This window comes from Drosophila mauritiana, chromosome 2L, assembly GCF_004382145.1.
Source record: "Drosophila mauritiana strain mau12 chromosome 2L, ASM438214v1, whole genome shotgun sequence".
In the NCBI taxonomy this organism is placed as follows: domain Eukaryota; kingdom Metazoa; phylum Arthropoda; class Insecta; order Diptera; family Drosophilidae; genus Drosophila; species Drosophila mauritiana.
Window position 1 is genome coordinate 10,870,080 of NC_046667.1, and position 24,962 is coordinate 10,895,041.

At 46.5% G+C, this 24,962-nt stretch overlaps 8 protein-coding genes across 8 annotated transcripts; 4 read left to right on the forward strand and 4 right to left on the reverse strand.

Moving 5' to 3' along the window:
* The first annotated feature begins 354 nt into the window (after positions 1-354).
* Positions 355-2,086, forward strand: LOC117139929 (gustatory and pheromone receptor 32a). The gene is made up of 4 exons (XM_033302618.1): positions 355-1,598; positions 1,658-1,720; positions 1,778-1,867; positions 1,979-2,086. Exons 1-4 carry the CDS (start codon positions 462-464, stop codon positions 2,072-2,074), a joined length of 1,386 nt encoding a protein of 461 aa, XP_033158509.1. The 5' UTR covers positions 355-461; the 3' UTR covers positions 2,075-2,086.
* A 31-nt stretch (positions 2,087-2,117) lies between these two features.
* LOC117139920 (manganese-transporting ATPase 13A1) lies at positions 2,118-6,479 on the reverse strand. The gene is made up of 7 exons (XM_033302606.1): positions 4,449-6,479; positions 3,483-4,392; positions 3,227-3,423; positions 3,019-3,161; positions 2,827-2,959; positions 2,630-2,773; positions 2,118-2,574 (listed from the first exon to the last, which is right to left on the reverse strand). The coding sequence occupies exons 1-7, from the start codon at positions 6,477-6,479 to the stop codon at positions 2,455-2,457; spliced, it is 3,678 nt and encodes a 1,225-aa protein (XP_033158497.1). The 3' UTR covers positions 2,118-2,454.
* A 466-nt stretch (positions 6,480-6,945) lies between these two features.
* On the reverse strand, positions 6,946-8,993 carry LOC117150585 (dynein assembly factor 4, axonemal). Its single transcript, XM_033317543.1, has 2 exons — positions 7,708-8,993; positions 6,946-7,598 (listed from the first exon to the last, which is right to left on the reverse strand). The coding sequence occupies exons 1-2, from the start codon at positions 7,872-7,874 to the stop codon at positions 7,043-7,045; spliced, it is 723 nt and encodes a 240-aa protein (XP_033173434.1). The 5' UTR covers positions 7,875-8,993; the 3' UTR covers positions 6,946-7,042.
* Positions 8,994-9,092: 99 nt separating this feature from the next.
* On the reverse strand, positions 9,093-9,884 carry LOC117150594 (exosome complex component CSL4). The gene is made up of 2 exons (XM_033317552.1): positions 9,620-9,884; positions 9,093-9,565 (listed from the first exon to the last, which is right to left on the reverse strand). The coding sequence occupies exons 1-2, from the start codon at positions 9,776-9,778 to the stop codon at positions 9,110-9,112; spliced, it is 615 nt and encodes a 204-aa protein (XP_033173443.1). The 5' UTR covers positions 9,779-9,884; the 3' UTR covers positions 9,093-9,109.
* A 218-nt stretch (positions 9,885-10,102) lies between these two features.
* On the forward strand, positions 10,103-15,304 carry LOC117150603 (nuclear pore complex protein Nup160 homolog). Its single transcript, XM_033317564.1, has 14 exons — positions 10,103-10,297; positions 10,362-10,464; positions 10,518-11,009; positions 11,066-11,247; positions 11,321-11,730; positions 11,803-12,469; positions 12,536-12,641; positions 12,710-12,871; positions 12,929-13,171; positions 13,227-13,345; positions 13,401-14,015; positions 14,074-14,595; positions 14,652-15,049; positions 15,114-15,304. Exons 1-14 carry the CDS (start codon positions 10,201-10,203, stop codon positions 15,231-15,233), a joined length of 4,236 nt encoding a protein of 1,411 aa, XP_033173455.1. The 5' UTR covers positions 10,103-10,200; the 3' UTR covers positions 15,234-15,304.
* LOC117150610 (replication factor C subunit 3) lies at positions 15,237-16,600 on the reverse strand. The gene is made up of 2 exons (XM_033317578.1): positions 16,412-16,600; positions 15,237-16,308 (listed from the first exon to the last, which is right to left on the reverse strand). The coding sequence occupies exons 1-2, from the start codon at positions 16,469-16,471 to the stop codon at positions 15,298-15,300; spliced, it is 1,071 nt and encodes a 356-aa protein (XP_033173469.1). The 5' UTR covers positions 16,472-16,600; the 3' UTR covers positions 15,237-15,297.
* Positions 16,601-17,082: 482 nt separating this feature from the next.
* Positions 17,083-22,349, forward strand: LOC117139643 (MPN domain-containing protein CG4751). Its single transcript, XM_033302106.1, has 6 exons — positions 17,083-17,525; positions 17,586-17,943; positions 17,997-18,084; positions 18,229-18,398; positions 18,463-18,711; positions 18,796-22,349. The coding sequence occupies exons 1-6, from the start codon at positions 17,193-17,195 to the stop codon at positions 21,828-21,830; spliced, it is 4,233 nt and encodes a 1,410-aa protein (XP_033157997.1). The 5' UTR covers positions 17,083-17,192; the 3' UTR covers positions 21,831-22,349.
* A 402-nt stretch (positions 22,350-22,751) lies between these two features.
* On the forward strand, positions 22,752-24,933 carry LOC117150613 (homogentisate 1,2-dioxygenase). Its single transcript, XM_033317579.1, has 8 exons — positions 22,752-22,831; positions 23,216-23,485; positions 23,546-23,732; positions 23,798-23,918; positions 23,974-24,104; positions 24,170-24,451; positions 24,507-24,688; positions 24,752-24,933. Exons 1-8 carry the CDS (start codon positions 22,817-22,819, stop codon positions 24,881-24,883), a joined length of 1,320 nt encoding a protein of 439 aa, XP_033173470.1. The 5' UTR covers positions 22,752-22,816; the 3' UTR covers positions 24,884-24,933.
* Positions 24,934-24,962: the final 29 nt, after the last annotated feature.

The window sequence follows — 24,962 nt, forward strand, 5'->3', positions numbered from 1 at the left end:
CATTCAATTTTATATTTATGGGATTTGTTTTGCGGGGATTACGCAGGACTTAAGGGAATCCTTATAAGGAAAATGTCGCCGTAACGAAAATGAATAGGAATTGAGAATCTTTTGGATTATGGGAAATAAAACTATTAAGCAATATAATTACTTATGAATAGGAAAGGGCACATGATAGTCTTTTAAAAATATTAAGAAAATAGTATTAAATAAATAAATAACTCTTTCTATAAATTAATCAAAATTCATCCATGGAAAAATTGATTCATCCGTTTCCCCTCCATTGGCAATATTCAATAATAAAACAATAAAACAATGCCAAGCAATTACTCTAATGGCAAAGTCTGACCCGTGACCCCAAGTGGGCCCAGGACACAATCAGATAGCTAGGAACCCACTTATATGAACGCTGGTCAATCCAGTTAGTGGAATCCTTGCGCCCTGTCAGTGCCACGTTGGCCATGTCCCCGAACACTTGGGTAATTGAAATGCCCACGCAAAAAACGCGATCACATCCGTATCCGCGAAGAATCTCGCCGTACCGGATGCCCGTGTTAACCCGGGATGCCTTCAGTAGAGATGCACCACCTATGCCAGCGAGGAACCATGATCATCCCGTTTTCGAGGACATTCGCACCATTTTGTCCGTGCTCAAGGCCAGTGGCTTGATGCCCATATACGAACAGGTCTCCGACTATGAAGTGGGTCCTCCGACCAAAACCAACGAGTTCTACTCCTTCTTCGTAAGGGGCGTGGTCCACGCCCTGACCATCTTCAATGTCTACAGCTTATTTACACCGATATCGGCGCAATTATTTTTCTCCTACCGCGAGACCGACAATGTGAACCAGTGGATCGAGCTGCTGCTCTGCATCCTGACGTATACCCTTACGGTTTTCGTTTGTGCCCGCAATACCACGAGCATGTTGCGGATAATGAATGAAATCCTTCAACTGGACGAGGAAGTTCGTCGTCAGTTTGGCGCAAATTTGAGCCAAAATTTTGGGTTCTCGGTGAAGTTTTTAGTGGGAATCGCCGCTTGCCAGGCTTATATAATCGTGCTCAAGATATATGCCGTGCAAGGCGAGATCACACCCACCTCCTATATACTATTGGCCTTCTATGGCATCCAGAACGGTCTGACCGCCACGTATATCGTATTCGCATCGGCTTTGCTCAGGATTGTGTACATCCGGTTTCATTTCATCAACCAGCTGCTGAATGGCTACACCTATGGGCAGCAGCATAAGCGCAAAGAAGGTGGACAACGAGCGAGGCGGCAGCGTGGTGACGTCAATCCCAATGTCAATCCTGCTCTAATGGAACATTTCCCGGAAGACTCACTCTTCATATACCGCATGCACAACAAATTGCTGCGTATCTACAAGGGCATCAACGATTGCTGCAACCTGATTCTGGTATCGTTTCTGGGCTACTCCTTCTACACGGTCACCACCAACTGCTACAATCTCTTTGTCCAAATTACCGGCAAGGGCATGGTGTCGCCCAACATATTGCAGTGGTGCTTCGCCTGGTTATGTCTTCACGTTTCCCTGCTGGCTTTGCTGTCACGTAGCTGTGGTCTGACCACCACGGAGGTGAGCAACTATTTTTATTGAGATAAGATCTCAATAATCATGAGTGTTTTTATTTCAAGGCCAATGCCACATCGCAAATTCTGGCGAGGGTTTATGCCAAGTCCAAGGAGTATCAGAATATCGTAAGTCATTGGCAAACTAAATGAATCAAAGTGATTCGCTAAGGGTTTCCTTTCCAGATCGATAAGTTCCTTACCAAGAGCATTAAACAGGAGGTGCAATTCACGGCTTATGGATTTTTTGCCATAGATAACTCTACGCTTTTCAAGGTATCTTATTGATTATCAGATATCTCCAGATATAATCCAAGTATCCCTTATTTATTACTGTACTGCAAGTTCACGGCCACTGACTTCCTTTTATTTTCTGATTATTTTCAGATATTTTCAGCCGTCACCACATATTTGGTTATCTTGATTCAGTTCAAACAGCTCGAAGACTCGAAAGTTGAGGATCCTGTACCAGAACAAACTTGAATGTAACCTATATCAAAAATATTTGATAAACATGCATCGCGGCTATCGAACTTTTCTCTATTTTTATTAGCATTACAAATATTACGACAATTTCACTAATCGCATATACGGGAGAGTCGAAATAAATCGAAAGATCTCAATTTGTCAAATTAAAATGATATAGGCTGCCCGATAATACACTTGCCTGATAATACACTGTAAATGCATTATGTTGATTCTTAAATGAAGAATTTCAATATTTATGAAACCGACGCCATAAAATTACGTTTAGTTGTTCACCATTAGGGGGGTACAAATAAAAACGAAAGGGGTTTCTCTAGTGGAACGTACGGCTTGCGCTGCTTTCACATTACTTTTCTAGTACTTAGTATAAAATGGTCCTAACAGTTCAGCACTTTAGACTTGCGACGCGTTTCCCCGAACAGGAATGAGCAAATACGGTCCAAAAGGAAAGCCCCGACAATATCCAGGATCAGGACGCCAAGTAAAGTTTTACGGAACTGAAAATGATAATATTATATAGTGTTTAAGAATAAAATATACTCAAGTACTTACATCCGCTGGGAAGTCAATTATCTCAAAGAATTCCGTCAGTTCGGGCGCCAGGCCCGTGGACAGAAGAATGACCAGTGCAGCGGAGGCTCCGATGGCATACATCAGCATGCGATTGGAGCGCAAGCTCTCCATGAACGGATAGCCCTGCGTAAGTTTAAGTTTAGTATTCTGCATTGCCGATATGTCAGGGAGCATACCTTGTAATTCACCGCAATGGTAGCGACTTGTAATGATAGGCAAATTATGTAGACCGTGCTGCTAACAATGTTCGGATCGTATTTGGTCTTCTCCTCGGCATCCATGTCAATGTACAACTTCACTTTGCCCTCTCTGCGAAATAAATTATCGGTTCAAATGCTTCCTTTTCTTAATGTTCTAGCCAAACACACCTAGGCGGTGCCAAAATGTTGGCTTGGCTGGTCAGGTAGTAGAGCGTTCCAAAATGCACAGCAAACTGACTGAGAATGGTCGATATCGTGTAGAAGTTGAAGATATTTGGCAGTGGCGCTACCTTGGATAGAGTTTTCAGCGGCTACATAAAAAACAAATACAATTTTGTAAATTATTCTAATAAAATTTAAGCGCTGTTTTACTCACCTTAGCTCGTGTGATGAACAGGAAGCAGGCGGCAATGAAGATGCCCTGCATGGTGGCTTGTGTATCGCTGAACTTGATTCCATCAATGTAGAGCACGGACTGACAGTAGGCTTGAATGAGGGCGTTCAGAGCAAGGATCTTGAACATTTGGAGTGTGGTGACCAACGTGCAACGACCCTGCTTAATAATGTGGTTAACTAAAAATAAGAACACAGTAAGTCGAAAGGTAAATATAAAATAATTTAATGATACCCACCGCACATAATTGACGAAGACTTGCTGGTGAATGGCGCCGCAATAGAGGCATCACCCAACTTGACCATAGTTTGTTCTTCCATTTCGCGGAGTGCATTTTGGAGGCGAGCCTGTGTCTGATTGAGATGCTCCTGGCGCCGACGCAATGCCCGCTCCCTGGGCGTCAACTGTTGATTGGCATTGGCTTGCGCCTGAGCTGCTAATGCAGCTGCATTGGCCGCCGCCTGCTGCTGTTCCTCCTCGGTGCGTTTGCGCTTCACTGGAGCGCTGGTCAGCAGGGAGACGCCTACGTTGGCGTGCTTAAGGGCTCCCACATCGTTGGTGCCGTCGCCGCACATCAACGTGCAGTAACCCAGCTGCTTCAACTTTGTGATTACGAGCTCCTTTTGCTTGGGTGCGAAGCGCGCACAGACCGTAATCTGTGGCAGTAATTGGCGCATATATTGCGGCTGATTCTGTTGCAAATACTGCAGTCCCTCTCCGGTAATACAGAGATCATGCGTGGCTAGCAAATGGGAAAGCTTTTTGCTACCAGGCTTAGTGTCCAGTTCGTAGGTTTGATCCCCGTCAATAGATACCCAGCTCCAGTTGTTCCTACGTTCCTGCTCAGGCGGGGTGAGAATGATCAGCTTTTTGCGGGTGAAGCGCAGTTCGCGGGCCACATGACAGGCGGTGAGCGGGCTGTCGCCCGTAATCATGACCACCTTGTGTGAGGATTGAATAAGCTCCTTGATCACAGATTTGGAATCGGGCTTCATGGGACATGAAATAATCAAGAATCCGGCAAATGTCAGATCACACTCCACTTCCTCACGCTTCATTTCCCTAACTCTCTGAGCGCCCAGGGTCCCGAGATCCTTAATTCCCAAAGCCAGGACGCGTGCTCCACGACGAGCATATTCCAAATAGACCTTAAAATAAAATCTAGTTGAAAGCTGTTATGTTTTATGAGTTTCGATTTACATACCTTCTCATAGTCCGCGGGCACCTCGCGGAGCATCTTTTGAATGACCTCAGGAGCTCCCTTTACGGCTCCTATGTGTTTCACCTCATTGGAGTACGGAATTAGATGGCCAGCTAGCACAGACATTCTCTTAAGTGCCGATGAGAAGTGATAGCGCTGGATGATCTTCAAAGGCTTAAACTGTGGTCGCTTTGGGATGACGCTGTCCATCTTGGTAAGCGTCCAATCTACAGCTGCTAGAGTGGCTTTCTCAAGTGGATCTCCGACTAATCCGTCATCAAGCAGAGCCAATGAATGGCAACAGGCGAGCACCTGAACCGTGTTTCCCTCCGCCTGCTCAATGGGGACACAAGCACCATTGGGAGCCAGTCCTGCAATACCTTCCACCATCAAATTATCCGTGGTCAGTGTCCCCGTCTTGTCGAAGCAGCAAATCTGCACTTTTCCCGCGAATGGAATCCGAAAGGGTTCTGTACAGAACACGAATAACTTTGTTAGCTGGATCAGTGATGTGTTTACAGCCAAGGTCAACTCGATGGGCAAATCCGGCGGAATTATGGACGTCAGAATGAGCGTACACTCCAGGAAAAGTTTGTAGCGATTGCGCTCCGGGTCCTCGCTGCCCTTAACCCACACATAAGATGCTGCGGCTACGGCAAATACCATCAGGAATGCGATAAATGCGAAGGTCTCAACGTTGTTCTCTGTTGCGCGATTTGCGCCGAACAGGATTGTCCGCAGAAGTTTGCCCTGGGATGTGTTAAATCCAGTACGGATGACATAGCCGATACAACCACCGTCTGGAGCACGAAGCGATTCCTTTGTCGGGGCAGTGTGCTGGACTACTTTGGTGCCACCAAACAGCACAAACAGCTTCCCATCTCCTTCGGCGTCCATTTCAACGTCCAAATTATCCAGGGATTCCAATGATTCCTTCATTAGTGGCACCGATTCGCCAGTAAGCATTGATTCATCCACAATGCAAGAGCCTCGAAGAATGACCAGATCGCAGGGCACTATGTTGTCGTTTTGGGAGCGCGTTATAGACACCAAGTCTCCGGGTAGCAGCTCATCGGATCCAAGGTGACGCCACTTGTTTTGACGAAAGGCGTATATCAGGTAGGGTTTGTTGCCCATTTTACGGATCTCGGACATGTTCCGCAGCTGCTGCTTAACAATAGTGCACTCGAAGGCAATTAGCATGAAAAGGGTGAACAGGGAATAGTACCAGTAGTCGTCCATGCACCACAGTCCTACGGAGAACACTTGGAACACAAAGAATGGCGCAGTGGCGCGTTCTATGAAAAGTTCGTGGAACTCAGGAACTACCATTTCCATTTCGTTGTTTCCGTAGGTTTGAGTAGCCCGCTTGATGTCCTCCTCAGTTTCCAAACCTCTAGATGAGGAATAGGTGCTAAGTAGTCCGTTTACCGGGAATTCTACGGCGCGGAATGTCTTCCGATCCTCATTCCAAACGTATTTGGTCTTTTGGAAAACGAAATAATACTGCGTTGAGCCATCCTCCAGCTTGGAGGACCTAATGGGGACTATCTTCGAGTTGCCATTGTTGGCAGTGGGTACGACTTTGGCCAGCACATTGGCGCCGGGGAGCTTTACACGTCGGCAGGTGAGAAAGGCCAGCACGTGAACGCTCCAGTAGCAGAAGAGCAGCGTCAGAATGTGCAGAAAGGCAATGGCCAGTACGCCGATGAATCCCACGTCATTCCAAGTTGTTAAATTATCCGTGGTTGTTTGGTTATCGGCAGTTATCACATCGTTATTGGTGACTTCGTTCTCCTCGCCACCAGTCACGTTAATCCACAGGTAGAATGCCGACAGGTAGAGTGGCACGAAGGGCAGCACCACACCGGTCAACGGCGTGGGTATGCGCACATGGAGGCTCACATATTGCACCAGGTCGTCCAACTTGGTTGTCTCTTTCGGCCTGCCGGACTGCAGAGCCATTTTTGTGCCGTACGATTCACCGTCTCCGGCGGCTCCTCCTGGGTTGGCTGCTCCAGCTGCCTCGGTCATCGGTTTCAGGTGGGTACTCCTACTACTGCGCGTTTCCTGTGTGCGGTTTTTAGAAAATCTAAAGCACTCTTTATAGTTGTAATGTCATAGCGGCAAACAAAATTGTGAAAATTTAAGCAACGTTGACAGGCACCAGCTGTTGTCGTATGCTATCGATAGGGCCGATTCAGTGTTGGAAATCCAGTGTCAGCGATATGTTATCGGACTTTTAAATTCAAAGTAAATTAAATTCACACGAACACCCAATCAGCATAATATATTAATGTCATTGTACTAAGTATCAAAATATTATATTAACTATTACATTTTTGAAAAAAAATCTTTTGTTTTACTTAGACCAGGTTCGTCTTTAAAATATTTAGTATAGCTTAATAAATTACAATTAATAATACAATTATAAGCATCTAACCGTATTGCTACGTTTTACTCTCCCAAACCAAGAAATTAAAGCCATCTAAAGTGCTGATTCAACTAAAGCAAACACCTGTAGATTTATTTGATGCAATAATAAAATAGGAATATTAGCACAGTCTCACACGCATGCACAAATTGACATGAAACGCTTATTCATCCACACTCTCCATCGGTGACTGGACATTCGCATTGGGTCCACCGGAGGCGGCATACGCCTTCTCCATGGCGGCCTGCGACTCCCGCTTCGGCGTGGTCCGCTTGTGCTGTGTGGTGAAGTTTACGTTGATCCGTCCGCTGCCACGAACGGAGCTCATGGGCGGACGCATGATGGGCGTGGCCAGGCGACTGGCGCCCCCCGACGACGGCGGATACTGCAGTGTATCTGGCTTGGGCGCAGCTTTCGCCTCCTTGCGTACATCCACCACCAGAGCTTCGCGCACCGAGTTCTCCTGAAACTGCTTCACACGCTCGCGCATATCAGTCTCCCGCTGGATCTCCTTCTGGATCTCCGCCCGCCGCTTGTTGTCGTAACGTTCCAGTGCCTTCTCATCCCGCTTCTTGTTGCGCTCCACAATGAGGTCGGCGATCTCCAGGCGCTTCTGCATGAGTGCCTCCTTGTCCAGCTTCTGGAACATCTCAGGCCATAAGCCCTTCTCCTTTTTCACCAGCACAATGCGGGCTTCGTTCTTGAAGATGCGACAAAAGCTGTAACAGATAGTTACTTCATTAATATATGAGTGTCCTTAATTAATGCTATAATGCTCATCCTCACACCTTGCCGAAGCTGAAATTATCTTATACTCTACTAACTCACCTAGCCATCTCGTCGATCTCCTGGGCCAGATGACGCTCAAAGAAAATGGGTGGATTGTTGAACTTTAGGTACTGCGGAAGGAGAACAACGTCCGGCTTGCGGGTCACCAGACGATTGAGTTCGATGGAGATCTTGATGTCCTCCTCCGTCTGCGAAATCTGTACCATGATGAGTTGCTTGGCTTCCCTGTTCGTTTGCGCTGCTATGGCCGTGGTTCTTCTGCTGCTGGTCTGCGACTGACAATAGGAAGGAACTTATGTTTTTGAGCTGGCCGGAACTGGGGACTCTACGACGACAACTACGACAGGGCCAACTACCCGCCCGACTGTTCACTTGCAGCGCATATTGGTCGTATTCCCCCTCGATTTAATTTGAATATTAACCGGGCTTCGAACCACCGAAACGAGCCGGCTGCGTTTCCCATCGACCAAACAATGATTGGTTGTTTGGATCCCCCAGGACTCGCTAAGCTCCCTGCCCGCCGATCCACCTGTAACTTTCCCTATGCATTTGCATTTCTTCGGCAAGACAAGACACGGTGGCCTAGTCCCGGAGCAGCTCATTGCTCCAGGCTGCCTGCTCCCGCTCCTCTGATTGAATTAGTCGCGGCTCCTGCACGCGAAACGAACTTCCATTTGCTATTTGCATAGGAATAGTCATCCATCAACAACAGCTCCCAGCGACATTGATTGGCAACGAGCTACGGGTTTTTACGCCTCTGACGCCTGAGCCTTTATAACCTTCTATTTGCCTTTATGATTATTTTTTTTTTTTTGGAACACGTGCAATTGCATGTTATTGAAATTCGGATTACTTGGAATAAGTACCTGTCGTTCACCCTAAAAGTTTTTATGTTACCAACCTATAAAGTGCATGTGCCTGCATATATTTGTATTACCTTGTATGTATGAATTATTTTAAGCATAAAATGTGATGTTTTGTTAAGTACCTTGAACAAATTACCGCCCGATTTCTTTAAGCTTTTCCCATGACTTTTAGATCTATAGAGATACTTTTAAAAACAGCAATTGCATGATGATTCAATATTAAATTCTAATCTCTTGTTGAATCATTATAACAAACCAATCATGAATAAAAAACAAATATAAGATACGCATCAAACATAGAAGCTAAACTTTGGAAACCAGCTTGTTTTGAACTTTTACAAATGACTATTTCTTTTCAACTTAAATATAGATTTATTTAATGATTTGAAATAATGTAAAATGTCAAATAGCTACTTATCAACGTTGCTATGGGGATAAAATGCTAACATAAACTTGTATGCATTTTCAGCGTCGTCTGGTTGCCAAGACATATAATTAATTGGCTAGTAATCACTTACTAAAACATTTTTAGTTCCCCAAATGAATTTAGGCTTCTGATTACCATGTGATTGACCTTATTTCAGAGCATTTATTGAACTCTCAGGCAGAACTTTAGCCACTTTCCGTGGCTCCTTGATCGTGGTCTGGGGGCACTGCATCTCGCTCCAGCCGACCGGAACCATGGGCACGCGGGTCTTTCGGTAATCACTGGCATAGGCGATGACCACGCCTAGTTCATTTTCGGCGGTGGTGAGGAGGAAGGTCTGCTCCAGTTGGTTGATGACCCTCGCCAGGATGACATCGCCCGGCCGGAAGGACTTGTAGATATCGACGCGATCTTTTTCGGTCTCCCGGACATCCTCCTTGCGCAGGAGTCCACGGTAGCTGCTTTCCAGCAGCACATTTCGTACACAGAAAATGGCACACTTGGCGAATTTTGGAGTTGTGACGAGAACTCTGGCTGTGACCACGTCTCCGGTGGCTGGTATGGTTAGATGGAAGCCGGGCTTATGCACACTAACCACCTGGCACTGAAATGGAGATTAATTGGTTCACAGAGTCAACGAAATGCCGGAATTACTTACTTTATCACCCGAATCTTCGATGTTGACAATTCCAGACTTCGAGGCGTAAACGTAGCCATTCTGCTCGTAGGTGCCTATGCCCAGAACTATGCTATCCTCGGATCTGCAGAGTCGCTCCCCGGGCAGGCAGACTACAGGCTCATCCTGTTGTTCACTCATTTCTAGGCTAGAGACGGGTTTTATTTTTATAAATTAACTAAATAATAAAGCCGCATCAAAAAATGAAAACACACGTGCAATGCAGTGTGACCAGTCTGTGGCAAGTGTTAAAATGCTAGCGACAACTTTCTTAATATCACAAGATTTAAATTCGTCTTATATCATTCCTTCTTTGCTATTATAAACTTTATTGTCTTGAAAGTACATTTAGGAAAATATACTAATTTTATAACTAATTTCAAGAACTTGGCTGAAATTTTGTTTGTGAGTATGAAAAGCTATGTCGACTTTTTTGCCTGGTGTGCACCGCTGGCGTAAGCGTTTTCCAACACTACTACTGAGCGTGTTTACGCCGGTGCCGCCAATAATTTTCCGTTTTCCGTTTTTCCGAGGTTTTTGTATTAATTTGTTGTGCTAGCAAGATGCCCACATCCAAACTGCAAGCCAACATGAGCTACCGCGAGGTCATACCGCGGAACCTCAGTCCGGCGGAGTGGATCGAGGTGAAAATTAACACGGGTGAGTTACGCGCAAGATTGCCAAAGAAGTTCTGAGTAACCAAATGCTCCTCCGCGAATTGTAGGAACCCAGAGCACTTTGCAGGATTTTAAAACCTTCGAAACCTCCGGCGGCTATTGCTACAAGAATACGAAAAATGTTCAGACCAGAAACCGTTTCATATATTGGTAAGTGCAAATCAGAATCGTTAAAGCAGTTTCACATGGCCACCGATTTGCAGGCGAACATACCAGGATGTCCTGGAACTATCAGAAGTCAGCTTGGACATCTCCCTGCAGCGGAACCACCTGCGTCTGCGGTTCACCGATTCAGCTGTGCTGAATGTATCACTTACGGAGCAAAATACATCCGTCACCCTGCTGGTGGTCACGGTCAGCAGTGTGCATCGCTATGTGTTTCCCCTGAAGATCGCTGGGCAGGAAGGCGGCGCAGCTTCTCCTGAGGATGTGCTATCCCAGTCCATTTTCTACGACGTCAATGACAAGATCAATAATCCCAGCACTTACTATGTCACGGATGGCTTTGCAACTATGCCCAACGTGGCTGTATCGTACCTCACTCAAAACTCCCAGTCAGCCTACTTTGCGGTGGCGTATCAGAGCAAACTACTGCTCCACGTTATGAAATGCGCCACCGGCCATACTATCACCCACGAAATCAAGGAGCCGAAGCTAATGCCATGGTTTCTGTCGAATCTCAAGGGTGCCCTCACGTAAGTGGGTAAAGCTAGATAAATGGGCAATCCTTAATGTTTTATAATCATTGTAGCGGCCGCTCTGAAACGTTGGAGGCAGCCACGTCCATGGCTTTCAGTGAAATCGAGGATGAAATTTTCATTCTGGTTTTGTATCGCAATAATGAGCTGCGTCTATGGTCAGTGGATAACTTGCAGATTGTAGCCAGCATTAACTGCTCCCCCGAACTGGGACAGGACTCAGCAGCTCAAGGACGTGAGTATAAAACATTATTACGATTTTGAATTATGATCTAGATATAATGCGCTTCTATTATTTTCTTTAACAGCTCAAAACAGCCAGCTCCGAAAAATAAGCGATCAAAACTTCTGTCTATTTCTCTCGCACAATTCCCGAGCTGAGTTTATATGCGTTAGCATAATGCCCGATGCCGACGATGCCAGCGTTATCAATTTGGTGCAGAACATTGTGCCGGCGCCGCAAACGGATCTGGTCGACTTTGATGCCACGTCCTCGCACATCTGGGCCCTGTGGAGCAACGCTGAAGGCGATTTCCATGTCTCTGCAGCATATTTTGCATCAAATAACGCAATCAAATGGGTTTCTGCTGCTCTAGAACCGCCACCGGATCGGTATTGTCTCACCATGGAGCAGGGAGTAGATCCACGCGAAACTTACTGCAGCTACATCTTTCATCCTGGTCGATTTGACCGAAATGTAATTGCCAAGGCTTTATATGTGAGTATGACCAAAACATTCTTTATTATGAATTATTGGAATTGTTTAGTTATTTGAATTTGTATATCGTAGATGTTCAGACGTGTTAACCTGCAATTCGATGTAAAGCAACTTTCCATGTCAGTGCTCAAGGAGCAGGTATGCCAGGCCGTGGAAGATGAAATTCAGAACGAACTGAAAGACTTTGTGGTCACCGACGAGGAGTACTTGGAGATATCCACTCGGCTGTGGGATCGTTTTTACTCCTGCTGCGAGCAGTATCACATTAAGCTTTCCGAGCCGACAGGACTCGCCGTTCTTGGTGGAATGGATGCAGTATGTTTGGTTAGAAGGCAATCATTCGCATTGCTGCGCCCCTGCGAAGTCCTCGAGCACCTGTTGCTCATTGGCGAGCATAACGATGAAGTGGCCACTTATGTGGCGCCACTATTTCGCAACGATCCGAAAATGGCCAAGGGTTTCGTGGAGCTCATGAATGTGGTGACACTGCTTGATAAACTGATTTCGGAGGATATTAAAATTCAGCTAGATAAGCAGCTTTACCAGCGAGAGTCACCGGTTGAAGTAATATCAAAGCTGGTGGCTAGGATCAGTGCAGTCGATGATAATGGTCCGATATTGCCATCAAACTGTGTGAGGCAAATCCAACAGAAGCTGCACGATTTACCAAATCTTGAACCCGCTTTGGAAATGCTGCTCGATGTGCTGTGTATGATTGATCCAGATGCACCGCCGCATGGTAAACTACTTATAAATATATAATAATGTTTGAAAATGATTCATATATTTCAATTCTACTTTACAGATTATTCCCTTTCTACGCGCTTCTTGCAATCGTCTGGGGCTCTAATGGGTAGCGAATATGGACTTTCAATATTGTCCGAAACAGTGAAGCAAATGGCAATGATACGGTGAGCTTTCATAATAGTTTAATAAACTTTGAACTTGGTTTATAATTTATTAAATAATGTGTTCCTAGGTTTTCTGTTTGCCGAAACCTTTTGGTATTGCAGTACTTGGCGTACGGTCAGAACGAAATGGAAAGCGAAAATGTTTTAACAAATGTAAATTATCTGAACTCGTATTATACTCTGGTTTGGATTGCCGAGACACCCATTTCATCGAGTACCCCAGCTGGATTGTAAGGAAATATAAAATTGATTGCATTGCACAGTTCTGACTTATTTTTTAATTTCAGCGAGGCTTCTATTCAACGATTGAGCCGCGCACAACTTTTCAGCGGCTATAATCGACCATACTCCAGCCATCTGAAACATAATGGCAACGATCAGACCACTCTGCTCCGACTGTTCCTGGAATCCAAAGGTCTGTTCAGCGCCTTGACTATGCTGCTGAAGAATGACAGTTTTTCGCTGGACTCGGAGCAATTGAATCTACGCCAGTCTTTGCTCCAACTAGTGGGATACATCAATAAGATGCTGTGCGTATAATATATGGAGAAATTTATCATTTTTTGATTTTCCAACATCTCTTAGTTGGCCCGGGTCTCCGATTTACGTATTTCCGGAATGGTTATTCGGGACCTGTCATCACATCATTGTTCAGGACTACGTGCGCATTTTGTCAAACTGGTGTTCCGCACAAAAACATGCCAGTAAGCATTATTTGCTAGATTTCCCAACTGTGAAATTAAAACTTTTTTTCCGCAGGACGCTTTATGCTAGCCGTATCTCTACTGGATTGCGGTGAGGCCCACAAGGCCGTGCATCTCTTTCACGAAGCAGAGTCTGGCATTGTTGAGGATGACTTCCTCTTTGAGCATGTACTGAAAAATACCCCTCTATACGGCAAATTGCAGGATAGCGTCAGCCGGGGCGATACAATTTCCCCCGAAGACAGAAAACTGGCAATTGTTCACTACTATCTGAAGGTCATCCAGCTCTTTGAACAGCATTCCGCACTGGACTACATTATTCAGCTGGCCGACATGGCCATTAGGGTGCTGCAGCCAGATGATCCTCAACTGCCCATGTTCCAGTCAATAGTTTTTAATAATCATCTGCAGTTGGGACACTACATGGAGGCGTACACCGCCTTAGTCAACAATGCAGATATTTCAAGGCGAAAGGATTGCCTTCGTCAGTTGGTCATAACGCTGTTCCAAAACAAATGTCTGCCCCTGCTTATGCAGTTTTCCTACATTGGGTTGCAAGACGAGTTCGAGAGCATTGTTGAATCCCGGGCACGATCAATGAGCATCGATCAGAACGAAGTCTACAACTTTTTGTATGCATTCCATACGAACAAGGGTAACATGAGAAAAGGTTTGCATAAAAATTACTTGATTTTCTTCAGTTGCATTAATAATTTGTTTCCGAACAGCTTCTACGGTTATGTATGAGCAAGCCATGCGGTTTCAAGTAGACAGTGATGCCCCAAACGCACTAGAGAGACGTTGCTCCTCGCTGTTGATTTGCCTAAACTGTTTGCACCTGGTTGACAGCCGCTACAGATGGATTGCCAAGCCTGCTCTTGGTGATGAGCGGGTGATTACCATAGATCAGGATAACGACGATGGTGAGCCCAAGGGTGATGAGGACAAGAGACGCCAGGACGTGGTTGTTCTAGAGCTGGCTGATATCCGAAGGGAACTGGTGCACGCAGAAGCATTACGCGAGCTTTCCTTCTACCGCAAAGATGCAGCTTCCTACGAGCGGGCCACACCCGAGGAGCTATCATACCTGCTGGCTAGTTGTGGCCTGTACACCGCGGCATTGAAACTTTCGCGGGGACACTCTTTCTCTGTGCTCCCCATATTCGAGAGTCTGACATCCGCTTGTGTTGCTGCCACTGAGGAAAAGACGTCGGACGCCTGGAACTGGCTGCAAAACAACGACATGGCAGGTGGGGATTTTTAAGCGTGTATGATAAATAGAGGCTCACTATATGTCTTATAACAGATCTACCTCATCGAAGCAATGCTGCCGATATGGCCTGGACTTTGCTTCAAAAACTGGTTGTGGATAACGAGGCAAAAGACTCCACCTTGATAAGAAAGAGCGTGGTTCAAAGGCTTCTCGGGATGAACGCATTCTTGCCCCAGTGGCTGATAGACTCCTACAAGTTATCCCACTCCCGGGAACTGCTCCACTTACTTGTGAAGCACAATCGTCTGCTGGAAGCCGCGGATCTGGGATGTGAAATAATCGCCGGCATGCTGGGAGCAGGCAGCGAGTATTTCGAATTCAAGCACTCGGTGAACGTAGCAAGCCCACAGCTCTGCTTCCCCATCAGCACGATCGATTTGCTGCTGCACGGTTTAAAGATTAATGGCAAGGATGATCTTGAATATGAAATGGTAAGTCATACATATAAATGTGGTTCTACAGTCCAATCATATTCCAAATCTATTGCTATTTTAGGCTTACTTTAAACTCGAAGAAGAAGTTCAAAGATACATTGAGACCATAAAGCGCACCACCGATGATAAGATAAGCATGGCCGTTCTGCAGAGGCGAACGGGGCTTCAGCAAGATCATTAAAAGTTTGTTTTAATCAGTTTATTTAATAAGTTTTTTGAATTAAATGCTAAAGCGTGTAAATCCTTTAAAAATCGTCCGTCATGACCAGCTCAGAAAGGAACTTTTTGTAGATGTTCATAAACTGAGCGACGAACGCTTCAAGATGAAAAATGTGCTTAGCGCCGGACTGCATCCGGTGCTCGTACTCGGTGGCGAACTCGAGCGTCTTCGCCTTGATGGACATATCACAATTGTTCACCAGCTGCTCGACCAGGCCGCGGAATATGAGATTGGGTGGAACGCCTTGCGTGAGTAGCTCGTACAGGCGTTCGCGGATCTTCTCCAGTTTGGCAGGCGTTTGCTCACTGATAATCTGAGATGCTGTCTCACGCAGGAACACCTGCCAGTCCAGGTCGGGAATCTCCTGGTTGGCGGTAAACGGAGCCTTGGCCACCTTGGCGGCCTCTAGCATCAGAAGTGCTCGTCTGAGATTACGCTCCGACTTGTCCACAACCCGTTTGGCCAGCTCCACGGGCAGGGCGAGTCCTTCCCGCTTGCAAGTGTTCTGCAAGATGGACACGATCTCCGTTTCGTTGGGAGCGGCCACCCGTATGCCCAGGCAACGCGACCGTATGGCCGGAATGATGCGAGATGTGGAGTTCACCGATATGATAATTCGACACGTGGCCACATACTTCTCCATTGTTCGGCGCAGGGCGTGCTGGGCATCCTTGGTGAGTTCGTCGCCCTCCGAAATTACAATCACCTTGAATTCCCGCTGGCCACTGATTTCAATTTGGTGCGTCTGGGCCACCTGCTTGATCAGATCGATCACCACCGTGCGATCGTACATGCCAGCGTCGGAGGGATTCACCTCCAAGTGGTAGTTGCTGCTGACCGTCATCACCTCTACCTTCCGATTGGAGGGCGTGGTGAACGTCATGGTCTCGCTCCTCAACCGTTCAACGCCAGATCCGTACATCTCCCGCAGAAGGCACATGATGCGTGTTTTCTTGCCGGCACCCGACGGTCCGTAGAACATAAGATGCGGAAAGTCGCTCTGCTTGCACAGGTTGCGCAGGTTCTCCGCTTGATCCTTCGTGGAAAGTAGAACAAAAAATAAAACACAGTTTAATAAGTAATACTTGAATAAATGGCCCATGTCGGTCCATGGGATGCCGGTTCCCTCGCTGATTTACCTTGTGAAAGTCCAACTTGGACAGCTCCCGCGGACGGTATTTATCCACCCAAAGTGCCATTGCGTTTACGCATGCAAACTACGATAATATTTGGTTATATTTTCTGACCGTAAAAGTAATTTAACAAAACAATTTAATGCGCGCCTTTTCCGCTGATTATTTCTGGTAATGCGTCAAGAATCGATGTCTTTAATGATTATGGTCGATTTCTACGCTGTTGATATCGATGTTTAGCGGTTTCATTTAATTTGCGTATTTTCAAATAGTTATTTCGGCTTTCATGATTTATGAAATTAAGTACTTAAATAGATCAAAATTAAAATTAATTTAAAAGTAAAATTATTACATTTACACTGTTATCGACCCATGACTAAAATCTACGCTAAAAATAGTACAATTAATGCATTTCAACAAAAATTATTACGAAAATGCCTCGAAGACTTGAACTCTTTTATGATAAATTAACATTTGAAAATAAAAACATTTCTTGTGTTTCTGTAATAAGTATAAATAAAAAATAAAAACAGTTCTTGTGTTTCTGTAATAAATAACCGATTCAATACTACTCATTTTATGTATGGCAACGCCATTCCACCGTTTTTACCGGTAAAAATTGACCCGCTAGCAAGTGTGACCGTGGATTGGCGGTTTTAATTAGTTTCGGTATTCTGGGTAGAAAAAGCAGCTACCCTACTGCATCCATCAGTTTTTTTTTCGCAAAACTTAAGTATCTTGAAAGTAAAATATCCGTAGAATTGCACAAAATTCGCGACAAGAACGCATGGAGAACGGAGTGGAACATGGTGTGGACGAGGCAGGCGAAAACCAGGTGGTGAGCAGCTCCGATGGCGAGGGAGACTGTGATAATGATGGAGAAGTGGAGGGGGAGGTGCTGCAGCCGCCGCCGCCGCCGCAAATAACAAACGATTGTGTGGGCGAAGGGGTGCAAGAGGAGGAGGGGGAGCGTGCACCAGCTACGACGGAAGCTGTGGACGTCACTCCGGACCCTGGGCCACCGCCCCTGGACGGTGCAGCACCTGTAGCCATACTGGAGGACAACATGTGCGACAAGGATGTGGACAGCGATGCTGGCGACGAGGACAACGACGATGAAGTGAGCGAGATACCTTAAGCTTTTTGAAAATGTATAATATTTCCTATTCAAACCCTTTAGACCAAGGAGAACTACGAGGGCTTCAATGGCACCGGACGCACCGTCACCCTGCAAACGCTGATGGCTGCCAATGTCCTGCAGCCGGGCCTGGGCTTAATGACCATCGAATATCTGGGCCAGAAGTTCGTTGGCGATCTGCTGGCCGACGGTAAGATCAAATCCCATGAGACTGAGACAATATTCCTCACGCCCAGCGCCTGGGCAATGCACTGCAAGCGGATCATCAATCCGGAGAAGAAGAGCGGCTGCGGCTGGGCCTCGGTCAAGTACAAGGGGAAGAAGCTGGACGCCTACAAGAACACGTATTTGCGAAAGTGCGCGCTGCAAAAGGAGACGCCGCTGGATGATTGTGAGCTGGGTAGGTAAAGCCCACTTGCTTTATAATCCTTGCTAATTCCATCGTATCCATAGATGCTGAACGCAAGACTGACACCCCGGAGATTGTCGTCAAGCGAACCGTTTTCGCACATAATACCGTTTCGAATCGCAACGTAGTACAGTGAGTAGACCAAATGCATCATGAATTTTGAGAGGGGGTGGTTTCTTCAAAGAATAGTCTGGTTTGTTTTTAGTTTAAATCTAAATGCTGGATGTTGAATACTTATTAGGATTTGTATTTTAATCCAATTATATTTATCCGTAGTGACGCCAATATGTTGATTGAATCTGTGCCGTTTACTTCGGTGGGCAAACTGCAGCCCTTCCTCATCACAGTGAACTCCTCTGCCCTCCTGCTGGCGGATTTCCACTGCCACTTGACGGTGCGCGAGGTGTGCGGTTATCTAGGGGGCACCTGGGACATGAACACACACAGTGAGTCCGGCTCGGCTTGCGATTTATACTACATAGGCATTTTCTACATGTTTGGTCATTTCAGCTCTATCCATCACTAAGACATATCCTTGTCGCAGCACGCGCTTTGATCGACAGCGAGCCGGCGAAGTGGAGCGTGATATTCAGAAGATGATGATTCAGGATCAACTGTTGTTGGTTGGATGGTATCATTCGCATCCTAAGTTTCAGGCGGAACCTACGTTGCGCGACTGCGATGCACAGTTGGACTATCAAATCAAAATGCGCGGTGCGAGCGATCTCACCTATACGCCCTGTGTCTCCCTTATTATATGTACGTGTTATCCCAATGGCCTTTTAAATTCTGTGCAAATACTTCAAGTTCGGCTTTAATCGAAAAATACATTCTACCCTACAGCCCCTTACTACGATGAGAACCCTACCCTGGAGTCGGTGGTCAAGTGTATTTGGATAGTTCCACCCAACGAGAACAGACAGTCGATGGAGTATGGCCGACCAATGCTGATGCAGTATTCGGTGCTGCCGGACAAGGAGATACCCGAGGAGGTGCGCTCTGAGATACAGTTGTGCGTGGACTACTACTCGCAGTACCGGAGCGAGATGGTCAAGTTCCGGAACATCTATAACAACGACGTTACCTACAACGAAAAGCTGAAAAACACACTCTACCCAAAGTTTCCCTCCAAGCAGAGCGATAAAGCGCTGTGGAACTGGATATGTGCAGTGCTGGATTGTGAGCAGGAAGACGACTTCATTCCACCCAAGACTATCAAGATCATCGACAATGACGAGCTGGAGGTTAAGGAGGAAGACAAACCTGTTGTCCTCATGGATCTAAGCGGCGATGTCAAGATAAATCCGCCGAAAGAGGAGCAGTTTAATGAAGCTATGGGTGCTTTGGAGGACAGTGGGCGCAAGGCGGAGGAGGAATCTAACGCACAGGCGGAGCAAAAGGCAAGTGAACTTAAGGTGATGTCGCTTCAGGAGCAGCTCTGCATGCCGTCCGGTCTGAATATGAACCCCGTGAGAATGCTATCGCCTCTGGCCACGCCCAATCCTACGAGTCTACCGCCCGTGCTGCCCAATTTGGTAGCTCCAGTTTTGCCAGCAACGCCCAGCCAGCTGCTACCACCCCAAGTTCCCGCAGTTACTGCGCCACCTGCCATCACACCTGCAGTGACGACTTCGGCCCTGACTTCCGCTTTGAATGCCTCACCCAGGGACAGCCCAATAACTATCCAATCGAACTCCGCCAGTCCCGCCAAGTTTGAGGTTCCAGTTAGGGCGTCACCGTCGCCCGCCAAATCGGATACCTCGTCACACGCATCCACCTCCCGCACACGCAACTCGCCTGCGCCCAGTCCGGGCAAGTTTAGCGTCAGCGATATTGCTCGGAACAGCCCCAGCATTACGCCGAACAAATATGAGGCAGCTGCAGCAGCTTTGGTGCCTCCAGCTGCCGCTTGTCTGCCCACGGCCAATGATCTGATGGCTGCTAGTTTGGCTCAGCTGGCGGGGCAGCTTCCTCCGAACTTCCTTCAAGGAGATTTGGCTGCGCTATTCCAGCAGCAGCGCAAGGATTACGGCAGCTCCTCTCTAAACCAGTTGGCGGCGGCAGCAGCCAAGGTGGGTGGCTCTAAGCAAAGCAATGCCTCCGCATCGTCCGGTTTGAATGACCCCAATGTGGCAGCAGCAGTGGCTGCCTACTCGAATAGCTTCAATATGCCGCTGCCCACGGGTGTGGGAATCGGAGGCAGCGGAAACAGCAACGCCCATAGCAGTAGCAAGTCCAAGTCGGAACGATCATCGAAGTCCTCGTCCTCATCCTCCTCCTCGAACTCCAGCTCAACTTCCAATTCGTATAAAACGAAATTGATGAAGGAGCTAGATGAACTAAAAAACGATCCGTTAAAAATGAGCGAGCTCATTCGGTCTCCGGAATATGCAGCACTGCTCCTTCAGCAGGCGGAAGCCCTCGGAGCCACCACCCTGGGCACCTTGGGTTTTGGATCAGACTACAGCTATCTGACAGGTGCCGGACTAGGAGTGCCTGCTGCTAACGCTCTGACTGGAGGTCAATCCTCGAACTCTTCATCCAGCAAGTCCTCGAAATCTTCGCCAGCAGCAGCAGCAGCAGCTGCTCTTAGTGCCGACTACAACAACCTTATTCAGGCATCAAAATTGCTCGGCTATGACTCCTACATGCAGCAAAGTAAGCAGAGCAACGACCTCAACGCGTTCCTGCAGCAGCATATGGCAGCAGTGGCAGCTTCCTCAATACCACCGCCTCCACAGACTGCCTCCAGTGGTAGTTCCAACAGCAGTTCGTCCAAGAAGCAGCAACAGTTACAGCAGCAGCAACATCAGCAGCAGCAGCAACAACAACAGCAGGCGGCTGCGCAAGCGGACTACACGGCACTGTTGCAGACCTACACCAAGTTGTTTGATCCCAACAATCAATTTGCAGCGGCAATGTCCTCCAACAAGCACATGGCAGGAGCCCACAATGAGCTATCCGCTCTTCTCTCATCGGGAGTTGGAGTCGGAGGAGGTGCTAGCGGAGGTGGGTCTAAGCAAAAGCAGAAGGACATTCAGAGTGATATGCTAAATCAGTTGCTGCAGCTGGAGAAGCAGGATTCGGAGATCAAGGCATTGCTTTATCGCCAAAATAAAGCTGCGGCCGACTTGGACGCGCTGTTTGCCACGCCCTCGGGAGCCGTGGTGGGAGCGGGGTCCTCAGCAAATGCCATGAAGTCGGGCAGCTCCTCCGGCAACGCTGGGGTCTCCGGAATGTCTTCACCTTCATCCCTATCCAATCAAGCAGCATACTATAATGCCTTGGCACAGGAAAAAATGCAGGACTACGCTGCCTTCTTTCAGCAGCAACATGGCAAATACGGCATACCCGATCCATTGTCAAAAACCACACTGGCCGCGAATAATATGTTCATGACTCCATCGGCGTTGTTCAAGATCCAGCAGGAATCGCTGTCGGCGATGATGATGAAACCACCGAAGTCCACGACGCCGTCATCGGCGCGCACCCGGGAATCATCGGCATCTCCTGCTTTGGAGCGTCTTACGCCCACGAAGTCGGCTAGCAGTGGCGGTAGCGGCGGCGGAGGCAGCAACTCGAACTCTGGTGGCAAGTACAACTTCAGTGCCGTGGACCTGGCCATATCGAGTGTGCCCTCGAACACACCATCGCCGGCCCCCTCCGACGGTAGCAGCAGTTCTTCGCATCGACGACCCTCGCCGGACATAAGCCGCCTTTACGGAGAGTTGGCACCGCCAGGAGCGCTGCTCGGCAGCGGCGGAGTGCCTAAGAAGCGCATGGAATTCGCATCGGTGGCCGATCTGGCTGCACCGCCTCCGGCCAAGATGCCGAAAAACAACATGGGCGATGATATCTTGAATCTGTCGCACGACTAGGATGGCTGAATCGGAGTCCTTGCCAGCGCAATCGAAGTCGCAGTATTTTCCCAACAGTATATATTCCCATACGTAATGCCGCGTTTGCATCCATTTGCAAACCAAGATCGGTCATTTTAATCGCCCAATCAGTATCTCCCGGGATAATTATTTTAAAATGTTCGTCTTCTTTTTCTTAAGTTTATGAATTTCTAAAAATGTACTTTGTATACTTTGGATTATTTTTTACAACTAGGATATGCCGTGCATATCTCAATCGAAACAATCATCATCCGTATAGATTTCGCCAGTCCTACGAGTGAATTTCCGCTTTTATTCACCACCTCACGAGCGCTGTATGTCCTTAAACGTATAATTTAATGTACTCTTACTAATTTAGGTTTAATTACCGCATAAAAGTACTTTAAGTATTTTAATATACAGACAGCGCACACATCACTGTGTATTGTATTGCCTACCGTATAAACTATAACTTTGAATCTTTGCCGCAATAAATTAAACGACTAGTTACTTAGTTTACAGCATCTGTGTTATATTCTTTGCTGCAGGATAAGTATATGAACTTATTGATTTAGTTGTCAATGATCAAGTACTAATTTTATAAACATTGTTTACGCTAAGCAGTATGGTTTACTATTATAAAAGTGCTCGGCTATATTTACAGAAGTATAGCCCATTTTTAAACCAGTATAACCGCTATGCTAAGCGAATCACGTATGCTTTCTAGTGGTTCTATTTAGTTGGTAACAAAATCAAAACAATCCGCACGCATCAACAACTGGGGGGCAGGTGTTTATCTCTGGTATCATTCGCCGCATTTTAGGGGACCGGCCTTTGCACGGGGACTAGTTTCTCCGGCCAGTATTCAAAACACTCGCCATCTAGCGATGGAGAACAGGTGGCCTGACTGGATCGAGCATATATAAGTAGGGGTCGCCTATGATCCGTAAACTTCAGTGCTTCTATAAACCGCCGGAGGAACAGACATGTCGGAATACAAGGTGATCGCTCTATGAATATAATAATTCTGTGTTGGTGTATAAAAACGGGATAAAAACGATAAACTTTCGGTTTCTAAAAGTTAGACAGATTGTGCAGATAAGATATTAGAACAGTGTATCTATTTTCATATCTTTCACAGTAATTGTGGGATATGAGTTAGTTTTCTTAACAAATGCATTGCGTGGCAAATATATACATATGTTACTAATTTGCGTGCTTCCCAATTCCCTTCGTTGGTTATAAAAAAACCAGTTATCGACTTGAATATGTTTATTACCTCCATTTGATTTTGTTGGTGTTTGGTGATAAAATTGTTATTGATACGGCGTGCATTTTGAATTTGAAGAGAAATTTTACTCAAATGTATTTATTTTACATTATAGTACCTCTCGGGTTTTGGGTCTCACTTCTCATCTGAGGATGAGAGGTATCCCAACTCCTTGCCAGTGGGACAGAACTCACCACAAGTGTGCCCATACAAACTCTATGCGGAGCAGCTATCCGGAAGTGCCTTCACTGCGCCCAGGACGGAGAATGTGCGCACGTGGCTCTACAGGAAGTTGCCCTCTGCCGTGCACCTTCCATTCCAGCCCTTCAAGGGTGCGGAGTACTTTAGGCAAAACTGGGATGAGCAGCCACCGAACCCAAACCAGGTGATTATAATAGTTAGATATCAATATAAACATATATATATTATTTTCCTTATGACTCAGCTTCGTTGGAAACCCTTTGATCTGCCTCCAAAGGACGGAAAAAGGGTGAACTTTGTGGAAGGCTTGCACACGGTTTGTGGAGCGGGAGATCCCAGATCTCGTCATGGTCTCGCCATACACATTTACTCCTGCAACAGCTCAATGGATAACTCAGCTTTCTACAACAGCGATGGTGACTTTTTGATTGGTAAGATGATCAGTTTTTATCCTTGAATGTTAGAATATAACTCATATTTTTAATCATTGCTTTAGTGCCCCAGCAAGGAGTCCTAGATATAACCACAGAGTTTGGAAGGATGTCTGTGGCTCCAAATGAGATCTGCGTTATACCACAAGGAATACGATTTGCTGTAAATGTGGATTCTCCTTCTAGGTAAGCAAGAAGCTTACATAATGATCACTGCAATTAATCCATTACGGTTTTTTAGGGGCTATATCCTGGAGGTCTACGATGGTCACTTCGTTTTGCCAGATCTGGGTCCCATTGGTGCTAATGGTTTGGCCAATCCCAGAGATTTCGAGACTCCAGTGGCGTGGTTCGATGATCGGGATGTAAAGGGTAAATATCAGCGCATATTTAATAATAAATTGAAAAGTGATTATGAAATAAATTCTTTGAAAAAGACTTCCAGGTGATTTCAAAATTCCAAGGTCGCCTCTTCGTAGCCAAGCAAAATCACAGCGTCTTCGATGTGGTGGCTTGGCATGGCAACTATGTGCCATTCAAGTACGATCTGTCCAAGTTCATGGTGATCAACTCGGTCAGCTTTGACCATTGTGATCCCAGCATATTCACCGTGCTCACTTGTCCCAGCTTAAGAGCTGGAACTGCCATAGCCGACTTTGTGATCTTTCCACCCCGCTGGTCAGTGCAGGAGCACACCTTCAGGCCACCCTATTACCACAGTATGTGCATATTAAGGTACTATTATTTCCATCTCATGGTCATCTTTATTGTTAGGGAACTGCATGAGCGAGTTCATGGGCCTGATTCTGGGCAAGTATGAGGCCAAGGAGGATGGCTTTGCAGCTGGAGGAGCGACTCTCCACTCCATGATGACACCACATGGTCCAGATGTCAAGTGCTTTGAAGGTGCCTCGAATGCCAAGTTGGTGCCGGAACGCGTGGCCGAGGGAACTCAGGTGGGTTGGATTATTGATAGTCTGGAATGGGGCTTAGTAACCTAGTTATGCACTTCCTTGAAGGCCTTCATGTTCGAATCCTCTCTAAGTTTGGCCGTGACCAAGTGGGGCGAGGAGACCTGCCAAAAACTGGATGCCGCATACTATGAATGCTGGCAGGCGCTGCAGAACAATTTTCAAATAACTAAAAATTAGCATATTTAACTCAAGCAAAACACGCTATGATAAAATTACAATTAATTTTATTAGTAAATGTTGTTATTTGGGAGAAATC

Coding starts and splice junctions, on each gene's coding strand:
- LOC117139929 (XM_033302618.1), top strand. CDS start 462: ATGTCCCCGAACACTTGGGTAATTGAAATGCCCACGCAAAAAACGCGA. Junction 1,599..1,657: donor GTGGTCTGACCACCACGGAG/GTGAGCAACTAT, acceptor TTTTATTTCAAG/GCCAATGCCACATCGCAAAT. Junction 1,721..1,777: donor CCAAGGAGTATCAGAATATC/GTAAGTCATTGG, acceptor TTTCCTTTCCAG/ATCGATAAGTTCCTTACCAA.
- LOC117139920 (XM_033302606.1), bottom strand. CDS start 6,479: ATGACCGAGGCAGCTGGAGCAGCCAACCCAGGAGGAGCCGCCGGAGAC. Junction 4,393..4,448: donor TGCCCGCGGACTATGAGAAG/GTATGTAAATCG, acceptor TTTTATTTTAAG/GTCTATTTGGAATATGCTCG. Junction 2,960..3,018: donor AACATTTTGGCACCGCCTAG/GTGTGTTTGGCT, acceptor TTTATTTCGCAG/AGAGGGCAAAGTGAAGTTGT.
- LOC117150585 (XM_033317543.1), bottom strand. CDS start 7,874: ATGGTACAGATTTCGCAGACGGAGGAGGACATCAAGATCTCCATCGAA. Junction 7,599..7,707: donor GAGATCGACGAGATGGCTAG/GTGAGTTAGTAG, acceptor TATCTGTTACAG/CTTTTGTCGCATCTTCAAGA.
- LOC117150594 (XM_033317552.1), bottom strand. CDS start 9,778: ATGAGTGAACAACAGGATGAGCCTGTAGTCTGCCTGCCCGGGGAGCGA. Junction 9,566..9,619: donor TCGAAGATTCGGGTGATAAA/GTAAGTAATTCC, acceptor TCTCCATTTCAG/TGCCAGGTGGTTAGTGTGCA.
- LOC117150603 (XM_033317564.1), top strand. CDS start 10,201: ATGCCCACATCCAAACTGCAAGCCAACATGAGCTACCGCGAGGTCATA. Junction 10,465..10,517: donor AGAAACCGTTTCATATATTG/GTAAGTGCAAAT, acceptor ACCGATTTGCAG/GCGAACATACCAGGATGTCC. Junction 12,872..12,928: donor TCGAGTACCCCAGCTGGATT/GTAAGGAAATAT, acceptor TTTTAATTTCAG/CGAGGCTTCTATTCAACGAT.
- LOC117150610 (XM_033317578.1), bottom strand. CDS start 16,471: ATGGCACTTTGGGTGGATAAATACCGTCCGCGGGAGCTGTCCAAGTTG. Junction 16,309..16,411: donor CCAAGTTGGACTTTCACAAG/GTAAATCAGCGA, acceptor CTTTCCACGAAG/GATCAAGCGGAGAACCTGCG.
- LOC117139643 (XM_033302106.1), top strand. CDS start 17,193: ATGGAGAACGGAGTGGAACATGGTGTGGACGAGGCAGGCGAAAACCAG. Junction 17,526..17,585: donor ACGAGGACAACGACGATGAA/GTGAGCGAGATA, acceptor CAAACCCTTTAG/ACCAAGGAGAACTACGAGGG. Junction 18,085..18,228: donor TCGAATCGCAACGTAGTACA/GTGAGTAGACCA, acceptor ATTTATCCGTAG/TGACGCCAATATGTTGATTG.
- LOC117150613 (XM_033317579.1), top strand. Junction 24,452..24,506: donor CAGGCCACCCTATTACCACA/GTATGTGCATAT, acceptor CTTTATTGTTAG/GGAACTGCATGAGCGAGTTC. Junction 24,689..24,751: donor GCGTGGCCGAGGGAACTCAG/GTGGGTTGGATT, acceptor ACTTCCTTGAAG/GCCTTCATGTTCGAATCCTC.